Raw genomic sequence first — 23,656 nt, 5'->3', positions numbered from 1 at the left:
GACATTTAGTAGGCTAGCAAACAATTGTTTGACAGATATTATAGTAGCTGTCAAAGACTCCAGATTCCTCGTTTCCCCCAACAGCTGCTGAAGGGGCTGTGCATATTCACATGCTAATCTGGTGAAATTAGACGAGAACACTGGAATGTAGGGAGGAGTAACCAATCGCTGCCCTCCCCTAGCCTAGACAAGAGGAGAATTGGCTCAGATGAGACACCCAGGAGATGACTTACCAGGGTCAATTTCCTTCTCTACAGACTTCACAGCCTCCGCAACGTTCCCAGCCTGCTGGAGATTTGCGTTCTCCCTTCCACCTGCGGCCTCAGCTCTCTTTTCGCCCCCAGGTAGGACAGCCAGTGACCTCGGTTCGACCACCTGCTTGCCGGGCTCCAGATCTTTGTACAGCGGTCGGCCATCTCGTCGCACCTCCGGGGCATTCTTCGGGTCCTCGAGGGGCCTGTCAACCTCTCTCTGGAGCTGGTTGTGAGCCCCATCTTCCTTTCCTGGTTCCAGGTTGGGCTCCTCTCTCTTGGGATCCAGCTGTGCAGCCTTCTCCACGGCCGGCTTGAGCCGATTTGCCTTGGCTTCTTCAGGTGGACGCTTGTTCTCTTTGGATTCTTCACGGTCCTGCCCCTCATCTACGACAACTGCGTCATGTGGGACAGGTGGCTCATGGCGATGGGCTTCTCCCACAGGTAAAGCGATCCCTGGGGAAAAGGGGAGGGGAGAAGGTCAATGGGCCCCTCTGGTGGGATTTGGCGAAATTCCACCCAGCAGACCCATGTCATACCCGTGTGTACCCTCCTGCCCTGATACGTGTCACCCCTTCCAGTGAGCAGTCCTTGCTGCTTACCCACACGCAAGCATATCCGGCGAGCTCCAGGAGCAGCCACGCTGGGCTAGGGAGGGAATCGGCCTGGACGGGGATGGAATCATGAATTATCTGCAATAATATTGCTAACCACCCCTTCCAAGTATGTCAAGTTGCACCTCTAAGCTCTTGCCCTCTCCCCAGCCCCACAGCCCCATCTCTGGGATACCCTGGTCAGGCCGGTCGAGCTGCACTTCCTCCTCCTGCTTGGCCTTCGCTTCGTCTCTCTTGGGCACATCCATGGGCACCTTGATCTGCGGCTGTTCCATCTCTTCCTTCTCGTTCGGCAGCTTCGGTTTCTCGCGGCTGTCCTCCGCCCCTTCCGCAACTGGGTCCTGGACTGTAAGCATGGCACAGTTAATTGAATGAGGTCACACATGGCTGCACTGTCAATCTATAAAAGGAATCGGGGCAATTCTTTTGTCAGCTGTAATCCTGTTTCTCCAGCTGAGTGACACGGGTCTAGGAGGCAATTTTGAGCTCCTCAGTCAATTGTTAGTGCTTAGTTTTCTTTACTAGCCATCCCTCTTTTGTTATCAAGATACAGAAAAACAGTACAGCGCAACTTACAAAAGCTGCGTGCTACCATGAACTACCACCAGATGGCAGCATTGATCTTGCGCTCTTTTCTGCCACCACAATTAACGATCCTGAGCTCCTTTTAATCTCTCAGAGAGCACCGCGCTCCAGGCCAGCAGCAGCGGGTGGCGCACTGGCGGGGGCTCTGCGGAGATCCTCTTTCCCAGCTGCTAGGCTACACTCAGGACAGGAAAGGCACAAATAGTTTCCTAACGTTACTTCTTCGCAAGAACAATTGCTGTAGCTGGCACGGGGATGTAATGGGACCGAGTGGGAGGGGATCAGAGATTGGGCACAAAATGTTAACCGTGCGGGTGATTAACCATTGGAACAAACTTCCAAGGAGAGTGGCAAACTCTCCGTCTCTTCATGCCTTGTTTGGAAGGCTGGATGCCCTTTTGAAAGGCCTGCTGCAATCAAACCCGAGTTCCTGGGATCAATAGCGAGGTTACTGGGTGGAATTCTCTGGCGTGTGTTGTACAAGAAATCAGGCCAGATGTTCGACTGGTCCCCTCTGGCCGTAATCTCTGAAATGGGAATGTAGGTGCCGCCCATAAGCCGCTCTCAGCAGCAGCCCACACTATGGAAATGTTCGAGAACCTCGGCTTCAGAGGAAAAACAGAGGAGGGAATCAGATTGTTTTCCAGCTTTTGGGAGATGAAATCACACAGAGCATTTTCTGTCCAATGAACTCGGAAATATTTACTTTCTATATCACAAAAACACACTTCTCCACCCCTCCCTCAAATTTCCTTTGGGGAATTAATGCTATAAACTTCTTTCAATGTTCTCCTCCCCCTCCCTGGAACTGGTGCCGTTCGTTACCAGATGAATTCATGGGAAAGAGAGACTGCCACAATTTCAGCTGTGTGGGTCTTATGTGAGTTGTGAAATAGACAGAACAGTACAAGATCCAGGCCCGTGTGGGAAGCCCGGCTGGAGCAGCTGACAGACGTGGAATCTTTGCCCTAGAGCACTGCGCCAGGTTGGGAAACTAGTTCAAGTCTGGGTGGTTTTCAAGGTTGCTTTGGTTAAGTAAATAAGAAAAGGGGCCTGAAGCAATGGTGGACACTGCAGGTCACGCAGCCTGCATCTGCAGCCTCGCTCCCCTTCCCTGGGAAGATGTAGGGCCAGAGTCACTGCCCAGTGAAGCCAATGGAAAGATGCCGATTGGCAGGCGAGTTTTTCTCCCAGTGGAGCGTGGCTGCGAGGCACGGGCGAGGGGGAGATGTGCTCTCCCCTCTTTGCCCCCCTCCCCTCCGCAGGGAAAACGGATTCCCGCGAGCTGTCCCTTTCCCAACACGGGGCTGTGTCCCTTTCAGCACATCACCAACCAGCACCCTTTCAAATGTGACCCCACCAGCCTTGGTGGCCCTCTCTTCTAGCCCTTCATTAGCGGGCAGGGCAGCCAGGCAGAATCCTGGGGGCAGGGAGGGAGGGAAGCAAGCGTTTCTGAACGAACTCTGGGAGGATGGCAGGCTTCCCGGGGAGGGCTGCCGAGCCCTGGGAAGAGTGCTCTGCCCTTCGGAGCCAGGATGTTCCAGCCAAATTCTAGCCTCACAATCCACAAATTACTTGGTTTGCCCCAGAAAAGCTTTAGTTTGTTATGGGGTCCCTGGTAACTATGCACCTCAATCCTTATTGCCAAGTATCAGAGGGGTAGCCATGTTAGTCTGAATCTGTAAAAAGCAACAGAGGGTCCTGTGGCACCTTTGAGACTAACAGAAGTATTGGGAGCATAAGCTTTTTGCATCTGAAGAAGTGAGGTTCTTACCCACGAAAGCTTATGCTCCCAATACTTCTGTTAGTCTCAAAGGTGCCACAGGACCCTCTGTTGCTTAGTCCTTATTGCGTTGACCGAGGTCTGGCTCATTCAAGAGAAGGCTCACTACAGATCTGCCATACACCCAGCGTTCCTTGGGGCTAGGGTATTATTAGGATTAATTCTACAGCAACCCCAACATTTCATAAGCAAAGCAAAAGGGTTCAGGAGCCAAACACACTGAGCTTACCATCTGACGGGTAAGGAAAGAGGGCTCCTACCTCTGCCTTTCACAGCAGGACTGCAGGTTAGCCAAGTGACCTGTGGCTGTCCAGCAGACTGCAGCAGGTGAAACTAGTGAGCTCTCCCCTATGCTGAAATCACTGGTGGAGGCCCCATGGCTGTACCCAGGAACAGTCGTAAATCACGAGATGGCTAGCACGTTACACGCATTTCCAAAAACCACACAGCAAAACAAAAAAAAGATCAAACCTCCACTCCGTAAGAAGGCCAAGTTGCCTCTAAGCTGTCATTTTCTCAGCAGGAAACAAAATTAAGTTCATCATCTGGGCGTGAATTAATGGCCTTGCATGCTGCATGGAACCCTATAAGGAGCTATATGTGGTTTGCAGAGAACAATTTTGCTCAGGATGTGTAATAATCACTAACTGTACAGTCGTCTTTCAGGTCCCTTTGGATAACGTTACAGTAATGCTGGGCCTCTGAATGTTTTATGAGTGGCGCTGGACTTTACAGGCAAGGGCTGAGAGGCTATAAAAGCTTCTTGGCTTACAACAACAACAACAACATCTCAGCATCAGACGGCAAGAGGGCTTTCTTTGCTGCTTGCTGGGCCTTCCAGAACCAGCCCAGCACACAATGCCCTCTAGCAGCTGTCTCCCTTTGGAGATATATGGGGGGGGGGGGGACCCAAGACTTCCTGAAACAGATTTTTTTCCCCTCTTAAGTGGTTTGCCAACAATGTCTCTAGGCTGCAATAAAATTGCATGATTAGCAACCTAAAAGCTTCCCTCCCCCACAGCTTCTGGTTGGGATTCCAGCAACGGCCCCAGAAAGACGTTACAAATTACTCCTTGTGTGGTTTTCATATCACTCTTGTCCACCATGTTAACGACTGTAGCTGAAGCCTGCATCTATAGCTCCTGCTTGTTCGGAAGGAGGAGACGACAGCTTGGCATCGTTCTCCTCCTCCTCCTCAGTGGAGGGGGAACTGAGGAAAAGGAGGCCAGATGTGGCCTGGGAAGAACAGAGAGGATGGGGCACTGGGAAGATTCTGTCGAATTGAGGAAGAAAATACATTTTTTGGCCATGGTTTCACTCCCAACACAGGGCTATTTTCAGTCCTTGACAGTGTCATCAGGCGCTGTTTCCCCAGTTCTAACCACGAGAGGGCGCTAACAGCTGCAAAACCCTTGATTTTAAACCCTTGCTTCCATTGTCCGCTTTTTGAAACTGATCAAAGATAGTCCTCAGATCTGCTCCTACGACCGGATCGGTCCAAGCTCAGCCTCCAGGAAGCTCCCCCCGCCCCCCAAATTCCTAGGCTGAGGTCAGGGGCGTTTCTACCCTCACACCACTGCTGCAGCACCCCAATCCCTCTCTTTGCATGACAAGATGTTTGGCCTTGGAGAGGGGAAAGGTTAGAATGAAGCAGGCCCAGCCTCAACATGATCAAAACGATTTGGCTGGCACACAGCTGGCAGGGAAGCCTGATCAGCTGGCATGCCCGGCGGAACAAAGTTCCTTGGGCAGGGGCTCTCTGAGCCTTGGAGACGCCGACCACACTGTCACCACTTAGCAGGTAATAAGTGTCAACGTTCGACTCTTCTGGAAAAAGAATCTGTTCATTGACAAGGCTGCAAGACCTGAACAGACCTGAGCATTTTAACCTGGCTCCCAACAGCACTGTACTGAAGTGGTTTCATTGTCGTGGAAGCCCTACAAAAGGAGCCTCCAATTATGGGGCTGGGGGTGGAGGGGGATCGGTGGCTGAATGGTTCAGAAAACCAAGGAAAGGCTTGGACCCTGATTTTCAGAGGTGCTGAGCATGTCTGAACAGCAGGCACTTAGAGAGTCTAGCCCACAGTCCAGCCCTGATCTGGGCTGGGGAATCGTCCCCACACTCTCCAAGGCCAAGGGGAACGAGTGATTACAGAGTGCACCGTGCCGCCCCTCCCCGGGCTCTGCAATGGTGACAGATTTCACAAGGTTATCGAATGGCATCAGTGAAATTAGCTCACAGTTGTCTCCTGACACACCAGCCGTAAAAATGAACCAAAATTACACCAGGGTGAGAGTTCCTTTTCTGTGTCACAGGCCCTATTAAAAGCTCCCTCACAAAGGCACTAGGGAGTGCTACAGCAGTCAAGCTGTTCCTGCAGCCGTCAGGAGCGAAGGGAGTACAGTAACTGGGGCCAATCCACACTGCACACACGCCGGGGCTGCTCCTCAGATAGCGGGGACCAGCGAGGGATCTGGGCAGGTTTCTTGTGGGGAATGCAGACTACAGGGTCAAGCTAAGCTGCTCGAGTGGCAGTGCCTCCATGAGCCTGTATGGATACCGAGACCCCACATATTGGTGGCAAAGGAAAGAACCCAGCTCTGAGCACAGTGGCCCCAGTTCCAAGCAAGTCCTGTTAAATGTGAAACAGACTAGGGGGCACCTCCCGTGAAATATTGGCTCAGACACCCCTGGCTCAAACAAGCTGAAGCACAAGGGTTCGAGGAGTGGCGGGGAAAGGTTGCTGTCCTGTCACATAAAGGGCATGAATCAGACCTTTGTTACAAGATATTGCACAATGAAAAAAATAAAATAAAATGAAGCCGCAACACTCAAGTAAGGAGCTGAAAAATATTTAAAAAATCTTAATCCGCCCCATGAGACCCTCTGGGGTGCTTTCAAATACAGAGAGAAATTGCCTAATTAGCTTTTTTTTTTTAAACGGATAATTGCCTTCATGAGCTTTCACAGGCAGCTTAGCAACCTTTTAACATACATCCCCACTGTATGTAATAGCAGAACATTTCCCAAAGAGCCGCTGACAGTAAACCTCACGCAATACAGGCAGGGGCCATAATGGGCACTTGGGTGTCATTAGTGAAAACACTATTCAGAGTTCACTGGTCAATACGTGTTCACATAAAAGGGCAATGTTCTAATATTCATAATCCCAGGGCCCACAGGGCAGGGTTTTAATGAAAGTCTGTACAGTTCTGGTCTCCACAACATCAAAGAGACCAATAAAACTCCTCTCACATGCTGACAGGCAAGAGTCAGACGGAGAACGCAAAATGGTAAAAGGCTCAGCTCAGCTCCAAGCTTTGCCTCAACCAGGCAACTCATCAATTAAAAGGGGGGTGGGAAAAAACCCCAAGAACATGCTAAAAACAAACTGCGCGCTGCCTGCAGAGAAGCCATGTGTTTCTGGTAAAGACTCGTGCAAGAAATAAGAACCAGATGTGTCCGATGGAGGGCACCCAGGTGATAGCAGGGCAGCCCCCAGCCCTGCACGTATTGCGAATTACAGGATGCAGCTGCTCTGGAGGCTTCAGGGCCACAGACTAGCCCCTTCCCAAAACAAACCAAGGCAGGGCCAAAGGGAGGGGCAGGAAGGTGTTGATTAAAGCAGGGTAATTAATTGCCAGCCAAGTCTGCCTCACGTGGAGATGTGAAGAAAGCAGAGTCCAGGGATCAGGAGCGCTGCAGCGACTGAGCGGGCAGCAGCCTTCGCTCACAGGGAACACCGTGTGCTGCTTGCTACCCAGGGCTGAAAGGCTCCCGAAGCCTCTGAGTTCATTGTTCTACTTCCTCTCCCTGGCCCATTGTCCCCTCCAATCGCTTCCTCCTCCCACAGGACCAGGCTTCAAAGTCAGGGCTGGAAAGCACCTACTCTGCTTCCCAGGGCAGAGCCTCTCCCTGCTCTCACCGGGCACAAACCAGAAATCGGCAACGTTTCGCTGTGGACATGCCCATTAGAGCTGCGTGGCTAGTCTCCAGGGAAATTTAAAATCTAAAAATGTCTTCCCCCAAGGTGGGATTATTTAATCCACCATCAAAGCGGCAAATGATCCGGGCTAATGCTGGCTAAGTAGTTCTAACTAATGTGTGTAGGCGGGCGTCTAGGGTTCCCTAGGTTATGACTGAACACAAGCATCAACACAGGGATGGAGTGGAGGGGCGACTATGACAAACTCCAACGGACCCAGTCTTTTACGGGACTGTTTATTTTACCCGTTACGAAACATGAATGAACCAAACACGTGCTCTTTGGCCATTACTGCTCTGAAATTAACCAAGATTCAAGAATTAAATTGCATCCTTCCTCCCAGCCCGGCCCCACTGCGTGTGCATTAAGGGTCTGAGAGTGTCCTCCGCTCGGACATCCTGGCCACCTGTGTGCAGGGGAAGGTGCGCACTGTGGATGTATAAAATCTGACCGTCATCAGGGACGGAGCAGCGCAGGAGTGAATGTTATCGCAGGCAGCTCCACTGTCTCGTAGACGCTCAAAGCTGTTCCCCAGGAACAGAGCCAGCGACTAGGAGGGAGTATAATCTCCAGCAGAAAAACCCGACTTTTTTTTTTTTTGCTTCCATTCTCAATATCCGCGATATTTCAAAGCCCTGAAGAAAAGAAAACCCCGAACAAAGCCAAACAAGACTTGAAAAAACCAGAACACAACCACAGACGAGGGGCAGGGGAGGGTCAATCGACACCTGCTAGCGATGGCCTTGCAAAGCAGGCCTGCAGCTGCGGAAGGGAGCATCAGGCCATAATTCTATCAACGGCCACAGTAAACAAATAATAAATAACACAAACCAGTAAACAAAGCGGAGGCATAATCACAGGCTTGGTCAGAGCTAAAACTGACTCCAAATTTATATCTTCACAACCAAAAAAAAGTCGGTGCCCCTAAATTTACATACCTTTGAGTGCAATGAATGGACTGTTATTGAAACCTTGTGCAATATGCTGGCAGAGATGGTGAAGGTGGCCCTGTTCTGGCTCCTTGTCCCCTTTGTACAGGTGGCCAGTCCAGTGCTCTCTTGAGTCCCATGTGCACAGAGCTCCTTTTATTACAAGGCTTCTGCAGTTCCAGAGCCCTGTCACTAGGGGGAGGGCTGAGGGCTGCCCCTCTCACAACAGAACAAAAAAGAAAACCCAAGTCCTGGGCAGAGACCCAAGAGGCATTTTGGAAAGCAACAACTACACTCTTCCTTGGAAACCTTCTCGGGAGGCCCTGGAGATGCAGGCACTGGAAAAGGCTCCCAGTGACACAACAAAAGTGGCTTTAAAGGGGTCAAGACAGTTTGGGAGCGGGGTTGAGATGAGTGTAACACACGCAGAACACATACCTGGTATTTTGACTTGATCTGGGTCAATTACATTCTTGGCTTCTTTCAGCGGATCAGCCAGTTCCACTGCTTCCGTTTTCACGGGCGTGTCCTCCATCACCGACAAGGTGGTATAGGTGCTAATCACCAGGATTCCCAGGCCGATCCCCAAGATGAGCTGCACAACAAATGGGTCAGCGCCAAAGTTAACATACATTGAAGCAAGCGTCACTGTTCCGAATAGCATCTTTCATGCAAACTGTACCTCAAAAACAATTCAGAGCTCAATTGAAGCACAGAAACAAATAAGTAGTAGAAAGGGAGAAAAACTTAAGAGGGAAATGGGAGAGAAAGGCAGTTTCCAGCGGCCGTTTGAAACGGGAAGCAGAGATGCACAAAAGCTGTTGCAGATGCTAGAAGCTGCAGAGGAGAAGGCTCTTGCATGACAGCGCTCAGATTGTGCAGCCAGAAGAGGTGACTGCTAAGGGAGCGGAGCTGAGGTATGTGAGGCAGGCTAGAGTATGTCCAGACAGGATTTTTAAAAGGAGGCTAATTCTGACTGTAAGTGACGACTCATTATATTGCATTTCTATCAGTTAAGTGAGGACAACGGTCAGGCCAAGTTTGGTTTAAGCTTTTACAACCAAAAGAAAATCTTTCCAATCAACTGTTAACATCTCCCTACATTGTCCACAGCCTAACATTGCAGCATGGTGCAAGTGCCCGAGGACATGACTGGTCTATTTCCAGCAGTACAAAAAGAGAAACAAGATGGTATCTGGGTTGAGACGAGAAAGGAATGTTGTGGGTTTCATCCCACCCAAAGGGAGAGCAGTGGGTATTATTTTCTAAATGTGAACTAACCAGCATGGAGAGAAGCCTGGACGATGAAGGTGACGCCATCAGCCATTGCAGAGCTTACATCCAAATGTGCCAATATTACAGATAAGAATCTCCCTGCAGCTTTGATTTTAGAAATCTCACAGAGTTTTGGAAATGTATGGGATACTCCCAGGGTGTGTGTGTGTGTGTGTGTGGGGGGGGGGGGGGGGGGGGGGAGGGGCGCGGCAATGGAGGTACATGAAAAGTAACTGAGAAATACATACAGGCCCAGGGAATGTTTGCCTTGCTTGAGCACTGGAGCTGCCAAATGACTGACAGCTGCCCTAGCTGAAAAAGGTACCAGTTGAAAGAGTCGAGTGGATGGATTGTTGGCCAACAACACTGACAGTTTAGAGATTTAATTACACTCCAATGTATTATTTTTACCTAGTTAATCACAGTAATTGTCACTGCAACGGCTTCTCCTGGAACCTGGTTTGCATGTCAACGCCGTCACCGTATTAAGAACGACTGGTAGAAGGGAAAGAGCCCGCCAAAGGCTATGCTGGAGTCACTGGCGAGGATGATGGTAAAGGGACCTGGACCACACCATAAAGACCTGTTTGTTCCCACACACACCCCTTCTCACAGTGGGACATGAAAGCAACGGGAATAATGAATAATGAAGTGCAAAAACAGAAAATACCTCTGCACCTCTCCTGAAGACTATGCTAGGCATATTTCACAAATAGCTTTATGAGACAGTGTCTTGATTTGCAAAAGAAACTTGCTTCTTTGCTACAAGCTCTCCCCACCAGTGGATGGAATTAAAGCACCAGGCTGACTGACCCTCATACAGAGATTAAGTGGATCATTCTTATTTATTATAGAAACAGACTCATAGAATCATAGGACTGGAAGGGACCTCGAGAGGTCGTCTAGTCCAGTCCCCAGCACTGAGGCAGGACTAAGGATTATCTAGACCATCCCTGACAGGTGTTTGTCCAACCTGCTCTTAAAATCCCCAATGATGGAGATTCCACCACCTCCCAAGGCAATTTATTCCAGTGCTTAACCACCCTGACAGTTAGGAAGTTTTTCCTAATATCCAACCTAAACCTCCCTTGCTGCAATTTAAGCCCATTGCTTCTTGTCCTATCCTCAGAGGTTAAAGAGATCAATTTTTCTCTCTCCTCCTTGTAACAACATTTTATGTACATGAAAATTAATATGCACCCCCCCCCCCCCCCGTCTTCTCTTCTACAGACTAAACAAACCCAATTTTTTCAATCTTCCTGCATAGGTCATGTTTTCTAGTCCATTCATCATTTTTGTTGCTCTTCTCTGGACTTTCTCCAATTTGTCCACATCTTTCCTGAAATGTGGTGCCCGGAACTGGACACAATAGTCCAGTTGAGGCCTTATCAGCGAGGAGTAGAGTGGAAGAATTACTTCTAGTGTGTCTTACAACACTTCTGCTAATACATCCCAGAATGATGTTTGCTTTTTTTGCAACAGTGTTACACTGTTGACTCATAATTAGCTTGTGATCCACTCTGACCCCCAGATCCCTTTCTGCAGTACTCCTTCCTAGGCAGTCATTTCCCATTTTGTATGCGCGCAACTGATTGTTCCTTCTTAAGTGGAGTACTTTGCATTTGTCCTGATTGAATTTCGTTCTACTTACTTCAGACCATTTCTCCAGTTTGTCCAGATAATTTTGAATTTTAATCCTATCCTCCAGAGCAATTGCAACCCCTCCCAGCTTGGTATCGTCTGCAAACTTTATAAGTGTTCGCTCTATGCCAGTATCTAAATTATTGATGAAGATATTGAACAGAACCGGACCCAGAACTGATCCCTGCAGGACCCCTTGATATGCCCTTCCGGCTTGACTGTGAACCACTGATAACTGCTCTCTGGGAACGATCTTCCAACCAGTTTTGCACCCACCTTATAGTAGCTCCGTCTAGACTGTATTTCCCTAGTTTGTTTAGGAGACGGTCGTGTGAAGCCTTTATACTGAGATAGTGCCCAGAGTCCCACAGGGATCAGGTCCGATTGTGCTAGGTGAATACAGAGTGACGGCCCGCTGCCCTGCGGAGCTTACAGTGTAACTAAGACGAGACCTAACAAGAGGGTGTAGAGATATGCAGGAGCAGCATTGGAGGCAGGATGAGGAAACCGAGATTATGAATAGGAGCTGACCTAGCCCAGCCAGATGACTGAGACAGTTGAATATATTTTAACTTAAGAATATAAAATAAATATCATAAGTCCTTAGCGGGCTTCTACGTAGCCGTTCCCAGGCGGCAGTTACTCAGAGGCGTCTTGGTAGAGGTAGGTCTTTTGGAAGGGATTTGAAGGGAGGGAGAAAGCTTTGCAGATTAGTTTGGGAACGGCGTTTCATGCCTCTGAGAAAGCATGAAGGTGCTCGTGGGTGAAGAGGGCAAACCAGTGATGGAAGCTGGCATCGTCTGTGGACAGAGGAAGTGAGACATGGCAGTGTGTTACAAAGGGTGTCAGGAGTCTGAGAGGTGATGGGGTGGAGAAGGAAGAGCGTGCAGAGGGACTCAGAGGTGTGGAGTGATGTGGGGCCAGGGAGACGGCTGTTGGGAATGTACCTTGGGGGAGGGCACATCAAGAGAGGAGGAGGTTGCAGTAGACCAGACAGGAGATGCGGCAGCTCTGGACAGCGTGAGCAGTGTGGTCAGACAGGAAAGGACAGATCTTAGAGACGTTGAAGAGGAAGAAGCAGCAAGAACTGGTCACTGCCTGGATGCGTGGGTGTAGAAAGAGCAGGACATCCTGCCATGCTGTGTACGCCAAACGCAGAGTCAGCGGGCTTTGCCATTTCTGCCCTCGGTTTTCACGTTGTCCATTTGCTTTCCCCAGACGGCCCTGCATAAATGCAGCGCTGTGACTCGCTCTCTGCCACCCTGCCTTCGGAAACACAAGAGCGGAAATGAGCGTTTCTGCAAAAGGCCTCCAGCAGCACCAGCACAGGCCTGAGAGCTCTCTGGAGAAACGGGGCATCGGAAACAGCTGAAAGTCTGAACCGTTTTAAACCTGCAGCAAATGGTGGTTTTGTTGGTTTAAAAGAAAATTCAATTCCTAGTGGGCAACGCGGGCTGGAACCCAGGAGGTCAATCTCAGCGCAGGATTCAATGCCTGGTCCCTCAAACATCTTCCACTCTGACATTCTGAGCAACTCTGCCTCTCAGCTTTCACAGGCACGCTGGGTTGTCCATGAGCCAACAACAGTGCAGGGAGGGACATGGGCAAGCTTCCCCGTCACAGCCTGGCCAGCACCCTGATCACTCCACACACGGCTGGAGAGGTCCTGAAGGCCACCAACTGGGCCAAGCTACACAGCATTTTTTGTGGTGTGCATAGCTGGGGGTGCAGGGACTTGAGGGACAGCCAAAGCCCCCACTTGTGTCAGAATCTGAACGCAGCCTTCCAAGGCTGGGTGGTTAGAGGGCACTAACTAGCCCAAAGAACCATCTCCTGGAGAAAGGGACTAGAGCAAACCAAAGGGAATGCTGCGCAGTGAACAGCGCGTGGGGGCCAGATCACAGCAACACTTCAGCTTAAGGCCAGGTCCAGCACGTGGTACAACTGCAGAACAAAGCTCGTTAGTCAGAGTACGGTTAGCCAAGCGGAAGGCAGCAGGGAACGGCTGCTCCAGCTGAGGTCTCTGTCCGGTGAATTGGCCCAGTTGCCTGAAAAGGTTTGGCAGTGCTGCACGAAAACATTCCCATGGAGCCTCTCATTAATGTTCCCCCTCCAGAGGGGCTTGCTTTAGAGTTCCCAGAATCAAACATTGTTCCAAGCAACATCACTCAAAGGGTTAATTTTTAAAACACCCTCATTTGCAGGTGACTACCCACGAAGGTAATGGATCTGACACAGCATTTGCAGTCAGCTACTCGAACAGCAGAATGACCTCGCTGGAATGCAAGGGGGAAAGAAAAGAAAAGAAAGACATTTATCTCTCTTGTTGGGCTTCCCGTAATGCCAAGAGGAGAATGACAAGATCTTAGTGAGATCACTTAAATAAGAATAAAGGAACTCGGGCTGCTCCTGCATCACTGCGGGGTCATGGCAGGGGGACTGCCAGAGAACGACAATGAAGAGCAGAGACCCAAGCAGACGTTTCCATGTCACATGACGGCAAAGCCCAAATGCGCCCCGAAAAGTCACTTGTGTGTGATTGACAAGCCTCCTGCTGGTGTCAGCAAGGCTTTGGGAGCTCCCCCTCATTGCCCCATCCCGTCAGGGAGCCTTGAACAAACTATAGGCCCAAAGGTGGACGCATCCGGTTAGTCACCCTCTGCAGCCCCCATTTGTGCAAGCGGATTGTTTTGTACAGAGGACGGGGCGCTGCTGAACAGCTGATTCCCAAGTCTCACCCGTCGCAGAACATCCGCCCGCAGCAGCTCACCGTGAGGCTATGGAGGGAGCACGGGCAAACCTGAGCGGCAGGCGTGGCCACGGCCTTGGAAACATGTGTCTGCCCATTAAGGCCCCACATACCATGAGGAGCATTCTAAACATGGTGTGGGGGGGGGATTTACACTGAGGAAGGAGACTTTCTTTTGCTTGCTGATGTCACTCAGTGGTGTTAACTCCCCCTTTGTACAGAAGTTAGACTATCCCAAGGTGCTTCCCTCTGGATGTGTTCGAGCCATCGGCAGGAATCTAAAAGTGCTTTTGCCCGGGGTAATGACTGTAGCAAGTTTTCTTAACCCTTCTCCGTTTTGGACCTCGAGCACAGTTAGGGAACACCGAGGGGGGAGAAAGCTAATTGCAATCAGAGTATGGAGGAGGACTGCAAGATGCCTGCTCAGTCATTGGGTTCTCTATTGCACTGCAAAGACCTTAGGCTCTAAGAACTGTAACAAGTCTGCAAGACGACAGGGTCTGGACACCGTCCTAGCAGGCAGGAGAGCCAAAGAGAGCCACTTTCCATCCCCACGAGCTCGGTATAAAGAGGGGTCACTAGGCGACCTTGGGTAGCCTCTCTGTGCCTCATTTCCCCCAGTCTATCAGACCGGGAGGAGAGTGACTTCCTCACCAGAAAGGGCCTTGCAAACAAACTATGGAAGCCAACACCTTCCTGTCAGAAGCTAAACCCTTTGTTTACAGACCTTAACCTGACCTTTAGCAGCCCTGGCCCGACTCTCCCAAATGGCAGCTTTACATGCCATGGCCCCATTGCCGTTCCATGCCGAGCCGGAGAGCACCCTGCACTTTACCAGACATGCTTGATGACGCTGACCACAACAAAGGGGGCAATTTCCCAATTCATTCACACCTCTGTGAGTCTGGCTTTAAGCTTTTAAACTTCCCCTTGTTGCTGGTACCTGATCATCTTTCCAACACACCAAGCCTTTTAACTAAGCCACCCCCGGAGCTTAATCCAAGCTGCAATTCCCAGACTCTGGCTCGCTGCCAGCTGTTGACTGACCAGCTGTCTGTAATAATTAACAACTCCCTGGCAGAATTAGACGCCCTTTGCTGGCCAACAGAAACATCTGGGGATGCGAACGCCCCACCCCCTTGGAAAAGAACTTCTCAACCCTTCTTCCAACTCCTCCACTTTCTAGTTTAAATGGTGCCACCCTTTCAGTGTTCAGGCATGTAAAACTCAGCTCTGCCTGACAGGGAGTCCCCCAAACGCTTGCGGGCTTCCAAGAGTCTGGGCACGGTAACTAATAACACAGCCAGAATCCAGTACCAGAGGGCACGGGGAGAGAACTGCTCTCACTGGGAGAATCACATCATGAGTGTTTTAGACAAAGTAAGAGGCCCATAAAGATGGATTTCAAATCTTTTTTTTTTTTTTAAAACCCCCAGCAGATCTGGTAACTAGACAGAAGATGGACCCATGCATGCAGGGAGGGGGGGCAGCAGGTTTATTGTCCAGGGGTGGGAAACATGTCACATTGGTGCCCCTTCTCCCCCATCATTCTCACTTCTCACCACAGCATCTGTGGATGGGTTGAGGGAGAGAGCAGAGCTGCTTCTTGGGAGGGAGGAAAAAGCCAAAGGGCTGCATGGGAGCTTCCTGGAAGAAATGAAACAAGGCTTCCAGAAGAAGTGGCGCAAGGAGAGGGTGGGCAGAGAATCCAGCATTCAAGCTGTAGGCCTGGGGAGAAGTTCTGCAGCACCCTGTTCTTTTCAGCGAGGCACAGATCCCTGCTGGAATGCTTCCAAGAACAGGGCAAAGCAAGTATGCAAACCTGATGGGCAACGGCTCATTCGAGGGTAGGCCGGATGAATCCCCAGCCCCTAGGTAACCTGCTGACCTCATACTCTGCGGAAGCCACTGTGCCGTGGTGGGGAGTTCTGTAAGATACAGCCATCTGCCTTGCTGTTCTCCTGACCAGCATTTCAGGCCGTGCAGTCCAGAAGCCTCAGTGCTTGGCTGAGAACAGCTGACTGTCCCCTCAGGCAGCCTGTCCAATAGCTCAGCCCATTCTGAGGGCAGGGTCACTTGTCTCGGAGAAGGGCCCCGCTCAGCAGGAGTGAAAAGCAACCCTTGAAAGTGCTTCTGTTCCCCTGAAAATTCAGGTGGGCCTTCAGCCCTTTCTTTGGGGTCTCAGCCCAGCCCCAGTAGGACCAAAGTGTCAGGATTCAGAGTGAGAGCCGGAAAGGTGCGTCAGACGATGGGAAAGGAAAGCAATAGGAAAAAACAACACTCTGCTTTAAAAGTCTCATGTGTGTTTGCAACCCACAGGTCATTGAACAGAAAAAGCCATTATTTCTGTAGGACCCACAAAAATGTCTTCTCCCCCTGTGGATTTTGCAGTTAACTAACAAATCTGACTCCCTGTGACTGACAAGGCTGGAGCCCCAACAGAAGCCTGTTAAACATCTTTAGAAGATAAAGTTACTGTGAGAGAAAACCAAAGCACGTTAATTTCAGCTCTATTACCAAAAAATCAGAGTTTGCAAGATAGAAAATCAAACCCAGCCAAGAGACATTTTGTTTCTGTCCCCTAGGAGGCTGATCCAAACTGGAGCAAGGGAAAAGGTAAGTTACCAATAGCCTCTGAATGACCCCGATTTTTCAGAAATCAATTCCTGCAGCAATACCTCTGTGTGTGTGTTCCCTTTGAGTATTATTATTTTGGGTGAAACCAGAAAGCGGAGGGTCAGCAGCAAGGACCCCCTTGCAGAGAAGAGCTGTTTATTTTACCCAGCCCAGACAGGTTGAAACTTAAGGCCCGTTAAGGTTTTATATGCTGCCCGGATTTCTCATTCTGTGACAATACAGCCCCAAGCCCACTGGACTGGGTTTGGTAAACAACATTTCACATGTAAAGTGACTGCTTCACTTGCTGCTACAGAGATGAAAAAGTGCTGGCACACTGCTCACTGAGCGACAACTCCGATTCTGGTCAGCGCAGCAGACCACAACAGTTCCCACCTGAATGGGCGAAGGGGGAGTTGACAAGTTTCCCCTGCTGCAGTGAAACTAACGAAGTTCCCAGGCTCTACAGGGAGTTGGAGGAGAAGTCAATTAGCATCAGCACTGACCTGTGAGCAAAGGGCATTCTTGTGGATTTTCTTGTAAATAAGAGCTGGACAGATAAAACAGATGAGGCTTCCCATTGTAGCACCTGTTAGGCCCAAGACGGTCTCCACTGGCAAGAAAGAGCAAGAATAATAATAAATAAAGGTATGCAAAATCCTTGGAGGAAGGGAAAGCATCTAGGGGGGTTGGCCTGGTGCCACTTAGACTGCAGCTCTGAGCAACCCACTAGAATACGAGATGAGCCTCCAGCCAGCGGAGAGCTAGAACAGGGGTAAAATTAGTCACTGCAATTTATGCAGCACACAAGTACTTAGTCACCTTCTAATGACTTCAACCAGCTGCAGTCCCTGATGGGCTTTCCCTCTGCAAGGGCACCTCCTCCCCAGTCCCCCTCCCTGCAGGTCTCAGTGCCATGAGAGCAAATGACCCCTCCGCAGGCTCAGCTGTTCTGTGGCTGTGTATGGGGAGCATGCAGACCCGGCCATGCTAGCTGGACATGCCAGAGTGCGGGACCAAAGAGCCATAAATAATGGGTGTTCTGGAGAACACAAGATCTAGCGGGGCACGAACAACATGGTGATGAGGAATGGGGAGAAAGGACAACAACTGGGCGTTTCAGTCTCTATTCTATCCCACCTCTGCACTTACCATTTGGGATCATGATGCCTCCAACCATGGTTCCAAACACAACGGCCAGCGTGAGGGCTTTAAATCGAAGGGGTGGCATGTAACCCCCCGCAGCAAAGGTGCCGTCTTTTTGCTATAAAAAACCCCCAAAAACAATGAATTAAGCCCCTGCTTCACACCCGCAGGTCTCTAAAGCAATTACCCAGAGTGTCCTGCTAGCTAAGCCAGACAAGACTATGCAGCACTAGAACAGTGATGGTTTCACCTGCCCATGCAACAGTCTTCCTAGGTACCCAGTAAGAGGGCAATTAGATGTGGCGGAGCAATTTTAATGTGCAGCTTCAACTCGAACCTGCACAAGAACAGCCAGAGCTGCTAGTTCACATCCTGTGCGGAACGTAAACTTGACAACGGCGTCTCGGAACATTAGCGCCAAAACCCTCCTCCACTGTCCTTCCCGCTTTGCAGGCAACCCCCAGCAGAGGCAAGTGCCTGAGAAAGTTCAAGTGGTGGTGACGACATGAGGGAGACGGGGCCCACGGTCAGTAGGGAAGGAAGCCGGCTGTTGCTCCAGCAAGTTGCCACCAGAGTGCAGTTGGGGAGCGGGAAACCGTTCTGCACCACTGCCTCGTAAAACAAGTGGACTCAAAGAAACAAGCTGAATCTGTGCTCTGCAAACAGTCAATGGTATTTTTTGGTGCCACTCCTAGATCACAACAGGTCCCCACAGCTAAAAACCCCCCTCCACATCTCCACAGCAGTGTGTGTTCAAAGCACTGCACGTTCAAAGCATGAACTGAGACACGTGACCTACCTAGGAGATAGGTGGGTTAGCATTCTCCCCATTGTACAGACAAATGCAAAGCGACATGCCCAAAATAATCCAGCCAGTCCTGGGCAGAGTCAGGATTAAACCTCAGGACTTCCCGATTTCCATGGCTTACTGCTCCAGACCACACTCCTTTCACCAGCTGGGCCACCACCACTCAGAACATGAGAACAGAGCCAAGGGGCATCGTATGGACAGCGGCGGCAGGATCTGGAGCTCTAAATTGCATGCGGTTTATTTCCTGCCCCAAGAGGTTTCTCTTTAGCTGAATACACAAAGGTCTCAGAACATTCCCACAATATCTCACTGTTATTTACTGAGTACCGACAGCATGCTTAGCGCTGTACAACACACCGAGGAGAACATGTTACTGCCAGCAGACATCAGACTGACTGTCTAGTCACAAAATACACCCCGGGCCGGGAGAAGGCCTGCCTCCAAGAATGGGGAAAGTGCGGGAGGGAGTGATGTAGTTTAAGTTGTATTTCTATAGCTGATCATAACTGAACAGTTCTGAGGAAGCAGGACATGGAACGGAAGCATCTGAATGAAGGAGGGGGACGTTTGGCCTACGAGAAGGGGAGACTGACTGTTCAGGGCAGGATAGCTAAAGGTGCAAAGTTGAGCTAAAGAAGAGAGCAGGAAGAAGCAGGTGCAGAGATGTCAGGAGGAGTGAACCTGTCCAGAGCTCTGAAGATGGGGACCATGAGCTTGAGCTAGATACGGACATGAGCTGGGATTTAGGTCTGAGCAGCAGGAAATAAGGAGCGTCCTCTCTTTCTAATGGCTAATTCTTCCTCTCCTTCTCCTCAGAGAGAGAACAACCTCGGCTCTGTACTGCACGACACTTGGTATAAGCCAGGTGTGGGGCAGGTAACGAGCACTGCACAGGACCTCTATTTAGGGGGTGGCAGAGCAAATGCCGGGGTTTCACTCCTAGCACCTCTCCCCATTCAATTATTCTGTGTTCTGCAAGGAGGACAAGACTCCAGAACTGCTGCATATTAACAACTGCTCAGAACAGTCACGTTTCCAGAGCCAGATTTATAAACAGCTCTGCTGGGATCCTCATGCTGCCCCTATTAGCACACCACAGACGGTTACAGTTTCACTGGAAGCTGCAATACAGTGGATGGGGCTGAGGGTTCATCCACTCTCAATACCAAGTATCTGCAGCTAATCAGAAATACGGTGCCATCAACCAAGCTGTGCAGTCAACTGGAAAAAATAAAGGTGGCCCTTTGAAAAGTGACAGGGTGGATGGTGCAGGGCCAAGAGCAGCCTGCAGGAGGGTCTTACCTGCTGCTCAAAGAGAAGGGTGTTCAACGCCTGTCTGCATGGCAGAATCATCATCGGGAACCCAACAGCTACCGACATCATGAATCCCACTCGAATCATCTCCGTCACCAGGTTGGAGGGGAAGTTCATGAGCACGTTCCCAGCGATGGCTTCCGTGTAGCTCACGTAACCAAAGAATCCCACCTGCGCCATGGGGAAAGGAAGGGAGTGCTGGTGGCGCACATGCCTTTTCTGAACATCAGGAGTCCGAGTCCAGGGGTTCCCACTGGACCCATCCTTATGGCACTGGGGCAGCGTGTACGATACTTTGCTTCCCAAGCCAGGGAGAGCAGAGGGGAGCGACTGCAGGAGTGGCATGTACTTGAAATTTTTCAGAAGAGAAGCAAAGCCCCACAGCTACTCAGACAAGTGGGACAGAGCAAAGCATGTCAATTAAACCAGGGCAATGCTCAGCTAAGAAGGGACCATGTGGCAACTTCCTACAATGCAGATCTTCCAGTCGGCCTAGCCATGATATCTTCGCTAATCAAACTAGGTGGCTGGAGGAGCTTTCACCTAAAAGCCACTGACATTATTAGCAGGTATGCATGGGTTTAACTGGGGGACCCCCTGGAATGGGTGATAATGGGAGCTGAGCAGCTGCCTTCCCAGCGCCTTATATTGGTCTGAGTTTGCTAGTGGGATTAAGCATTGCAGCTGAGATGGCTGCCGAGTCCCATGAACCTGAGCCCCTCAGTGAGGGAGGCTGTAATACAATCCCATGCAGCCGCCTAGCTCACATGGGAGGCTATTCTTGGGAATTATTAACTGGATTTTATTAACTGGAGTTTTATGAGGCATAACTTTCTTTATAACCTTCCAATTGCAACAGGCTGATGGGCAGCTCTCTCTAAAGACGGCAGCTCATTGGACGGCATCTCCACTTCCAGTTACACGATTGGAAGACCGAGACCCAGCCACTACACATGGAAAAGAACAGACTGAAGCCCCCACTCCAGCTCTGCTCAATGGGACCTATTGTTCCAAAACCCTGGGCTCTCTGAACACCTCTGTGCATCTGCAGTGCGGCCCCCTTCCATTTTATTTCACTTTCAGCAAAAAGACACTTCATCCTCTAGAGCAGATAACGCCCGGCCCATCTCATGACGGCTCCAAAGCTTATCCCAAAAGTCACTTTTTTGGGAGGTAGGGGGGAAAGGGAGGAGAAAGGAAGGGTAGAGGCTTCTCACCGTAACATAGAAGGTGGTGACCACATTCAGAGAGGAGGCAAATATGGAGCTCATTATTTTAACGGACGGTTCATCCAGGCTATCGTAGGTCGGCAAGACCTGGCTGCAGAAAAGCAGGTTAACATATTAAGCAGTTTCAAGGAAACTTTCCAGAGAGATGCAAAATCAAACGCATTCCCTAAGTTCTCTTGCTACAGCCCAGCAGAGAAAAATCTCTGACACCTTCCCCCCACAGAGCGTAAACACACGGCTAGTCCACAATTTATATTGCTAATGCCAAGAGATTTCAGAACACTCACAATTTCAAGTGTTGCAAAAATATTCATTCTCCCCATCCCCCACCACCACGTGGAGTTAAATGTGTGATGTAAACATCTTGGTTCAAAAGTGTTGCAAAATGAATGACCGTTTGTTCCACTGAAACACCAGTGGCACGGGTCCAGGCAGCACATCGGAGATTATTGTTCTTGGAGCGCTCCGTGCTGATAATTAAAGCAACCAGTGTTTACAGAATAAAAGCGGGAAGAGGGTTAGAGCATCACACTGTCTAAAAGAAAAGTTAAACAAACAGAACTAAATACAGTGCCTGGCATATTTCAGCACCGCTGTGAGAGCCCAGTTCAGAGAACGCTGGAAGCGTCAATTACACAGGATTGGGGGGTATTTATGTACTTGGAACGCACGTGGAATCCACTTTTTCTACATCATCAGGTGCATATTTTAGCAACTCATTAACCTCTTGTTGCTCTAATGAATCCAAGTGGCCACCTCTTGTGTACTACTGAGAGAGCAAGGGGAGGCGGGGTAAGTTAGACGGGCCGGGGGTACCCCCCAACTCCAGTGGATATTAAAAGAAAGTGTGTGAAACGGAAGCCAAGCTGGGAAAATCTTAACCTTTAGTGCACCAAAATGGTCTGCACAAAGGAAACTGGGCTGTCCCTTTAAACTGCATATCGAGATGCGTGCAGGAGATCATACGTATAGCGCTGTGAGAGTCATGTATTTATGGGGACCCACGAGATTAAATCCTACATGACCCTGTGAGAGAATTTAACTTCTTCACTGATCTTGAAATAAAAACCCTTAATATAGCAACTGCCAGACATCATGGACTTTCCTCCGAAATAGCAGCAGGCCCAGCGGGGGGTGGAGCGGAGTGGAGGCAGAGCGGTCAGTGTGTGCGATGACACCGCTCTCTAGTCCAGGCTCACATTATGAGCAATGCAGCAGAACGGCATTTGGGGGAGGAGGGGGGAGAAGTGCCACGTGAATTCTAGTTGCAACCAATCCTCCTGTGGTCGAACTGCAGTGCCCATCTAGTCATCTTGGGTTTCTAGTCACAGCTGCAGAGTCCCTCAAATCCAGACCACATGCCCCCGTGCCGCCCTGCCAGTCAAAATCCCGTCTGGGTGGAGCAAGCGTCTGACATGCACACGGCCAGGAGCACGTCCTGACGTGCTTGGATTTTATTTTTAAACCGGAATGGTCGTGCGGAAGGCCAATGAAAGACCAGAAGCCTTCTCCTGACAAATGCTTCGTATGCCGTTAGTTTAGGCACCTTCACATCACTGGTGATCAAGTAAATATAATGTCTCAGCTTGGATTTGAGAAAGATATTCAGACCACATGCCCTTTACAGTTCTTGTGTTCCTGAGATGAGAACAAGGAGAGAGGGCGCAAGCAAGACAAGTCCGAGCTGGAGCGAGAGAACCCTGGGTTCGTTTCAGAGATGGCTAGAACTAGTTCCGTTCTCCTGTGAATCTGTATTTTCATCCCCACTGTAAAGCCCATCTCGGTTTTTGACTAGACTCACGGTCTTATCCTGAATCATGAGTACTCGCAAGCTGCCACTGACCTCCCAGCACCTCGCTGCATTGGACCCTGAGCGCCACTCCAAACCCATAGCAGGCAATGGACCACATGATGATTTTGGTGTACTGGTGACCTCAATGGTGTTACACCAGTTTCACTGGCATCAGAACCTAGGATAATGGGTTTGCACAGGGTGCAAGTCGTATTACTCCTCAACCCTCCTGTGAAATACGATAAACCCATTTTACAGATGGGGAAACAGAGGCACAGGGGTTAAGAGACTTGCCCAAGGTCACATGGGAAGACTGTAGCAGAGCTAGTATCAGAACTCAGGGATTCCTAGTTCTCAGTTCCCCGGTTAATCTACTAGACCACACTGCATAATGGTTGAAAGTAGGACACCTCGCTGAGCTCAGCAATGCTAATATACATTTCAAAGGGCAGGGGAATTGAATCTACAAGTATGATCATACATTCAAGGTAAATGAGAATAATGGTGCATTCTGCTTGTCACCACTGTATGTTGCATTTATATGTCTGGAGGGAAGGAATATGTTTTTTATGTTAGAATTATGTATTTTTCTAAAGGTGATTGGAAGGTCAGCAAAATTAAACACCCCTGGTCAGAGAATAATATGCTTGTGACATCACGTGGGCTGGAGAGAGCATGTTTTTCTGGTGCTTGGGGGGAAAAAAATATAGGTTTTAGCTGTAGGTTTGGATTGGCATTTAAGTGGTATAACAGAATCTATATTTAGATAGATATATGCACACACTAGTCCAGACCATATAATTTTGCTGGGTTTCCAACTCCCTACAAATGTGCACTGGTTACTAAGAGGCCACCACAAGAAAAGGACAATTTTCTATTTAAAAAAAACCCTACGGTGGCAACTAGGTAAAGCTGTAAAAGAACACAACTTCTGT

At 49.8% G+C, this 23,656-nt stretch overlaps 1 protein-coding gene across 1 annotated transcript in view; it reads right to left on the bottom strand.

The window, feature by feature from the left end:
* Positions 1-23,656, bottom strand: part of SLC38A10 (solute carrier family 38 member 10) — a 45,961-nt gene that overhangs the window by 8,622 nt on the left and 13,683 nt on the right. Inside the window, exons 7-13 of the mRNA XM_065415556.1 lie at positions 20,918-21,020; positions 19,689-19,871; positions 17,582-17,693; positions 16,936-17,042; positions 8,587-8,743; positions 1,041-1,211; positions 234-707 (exon numbers count right to left, since the gene is read on the bottom strand). Of these exons, the coding sequence (XP_065271628.1) occupies positions 234-707; positions 1,041-1,211; positions 8,587-8,743; positions 16,936-17,042; positions 17,582-17,693; positions 19,689-19,871; positions 20,918-21,020 (1,307 nt within the window). The remainder of the gene's footprint in view (positions 1-233; positions 708-1,040; positions 1,212-8,586; positions 8,744-16,935; positions 17,043-17,581; positions 17,694-19,688; positions 19,872-20,917; positions 21,021-23,656) is intronic.

Source organism: Emys orbicularis, chromosome 13 (genome assembly GCF_028017835.1).
Source record: "Emys orbicularis isolate rEmyOrb1 chromosome 13, rEmyOrb1.hap1, whole genome shotgun sequence".
NCBI classification, from domain to species: Eukaryota; Metazoa; Chordata; order Testudines; family Emydidae; genus Emys; species Emys orbicularis.
The sequence above is the reverse complement of the archived record's forward strand: the minus strand, read 5'-3'. Positions and strand labels throughout refer to the sequence as shown.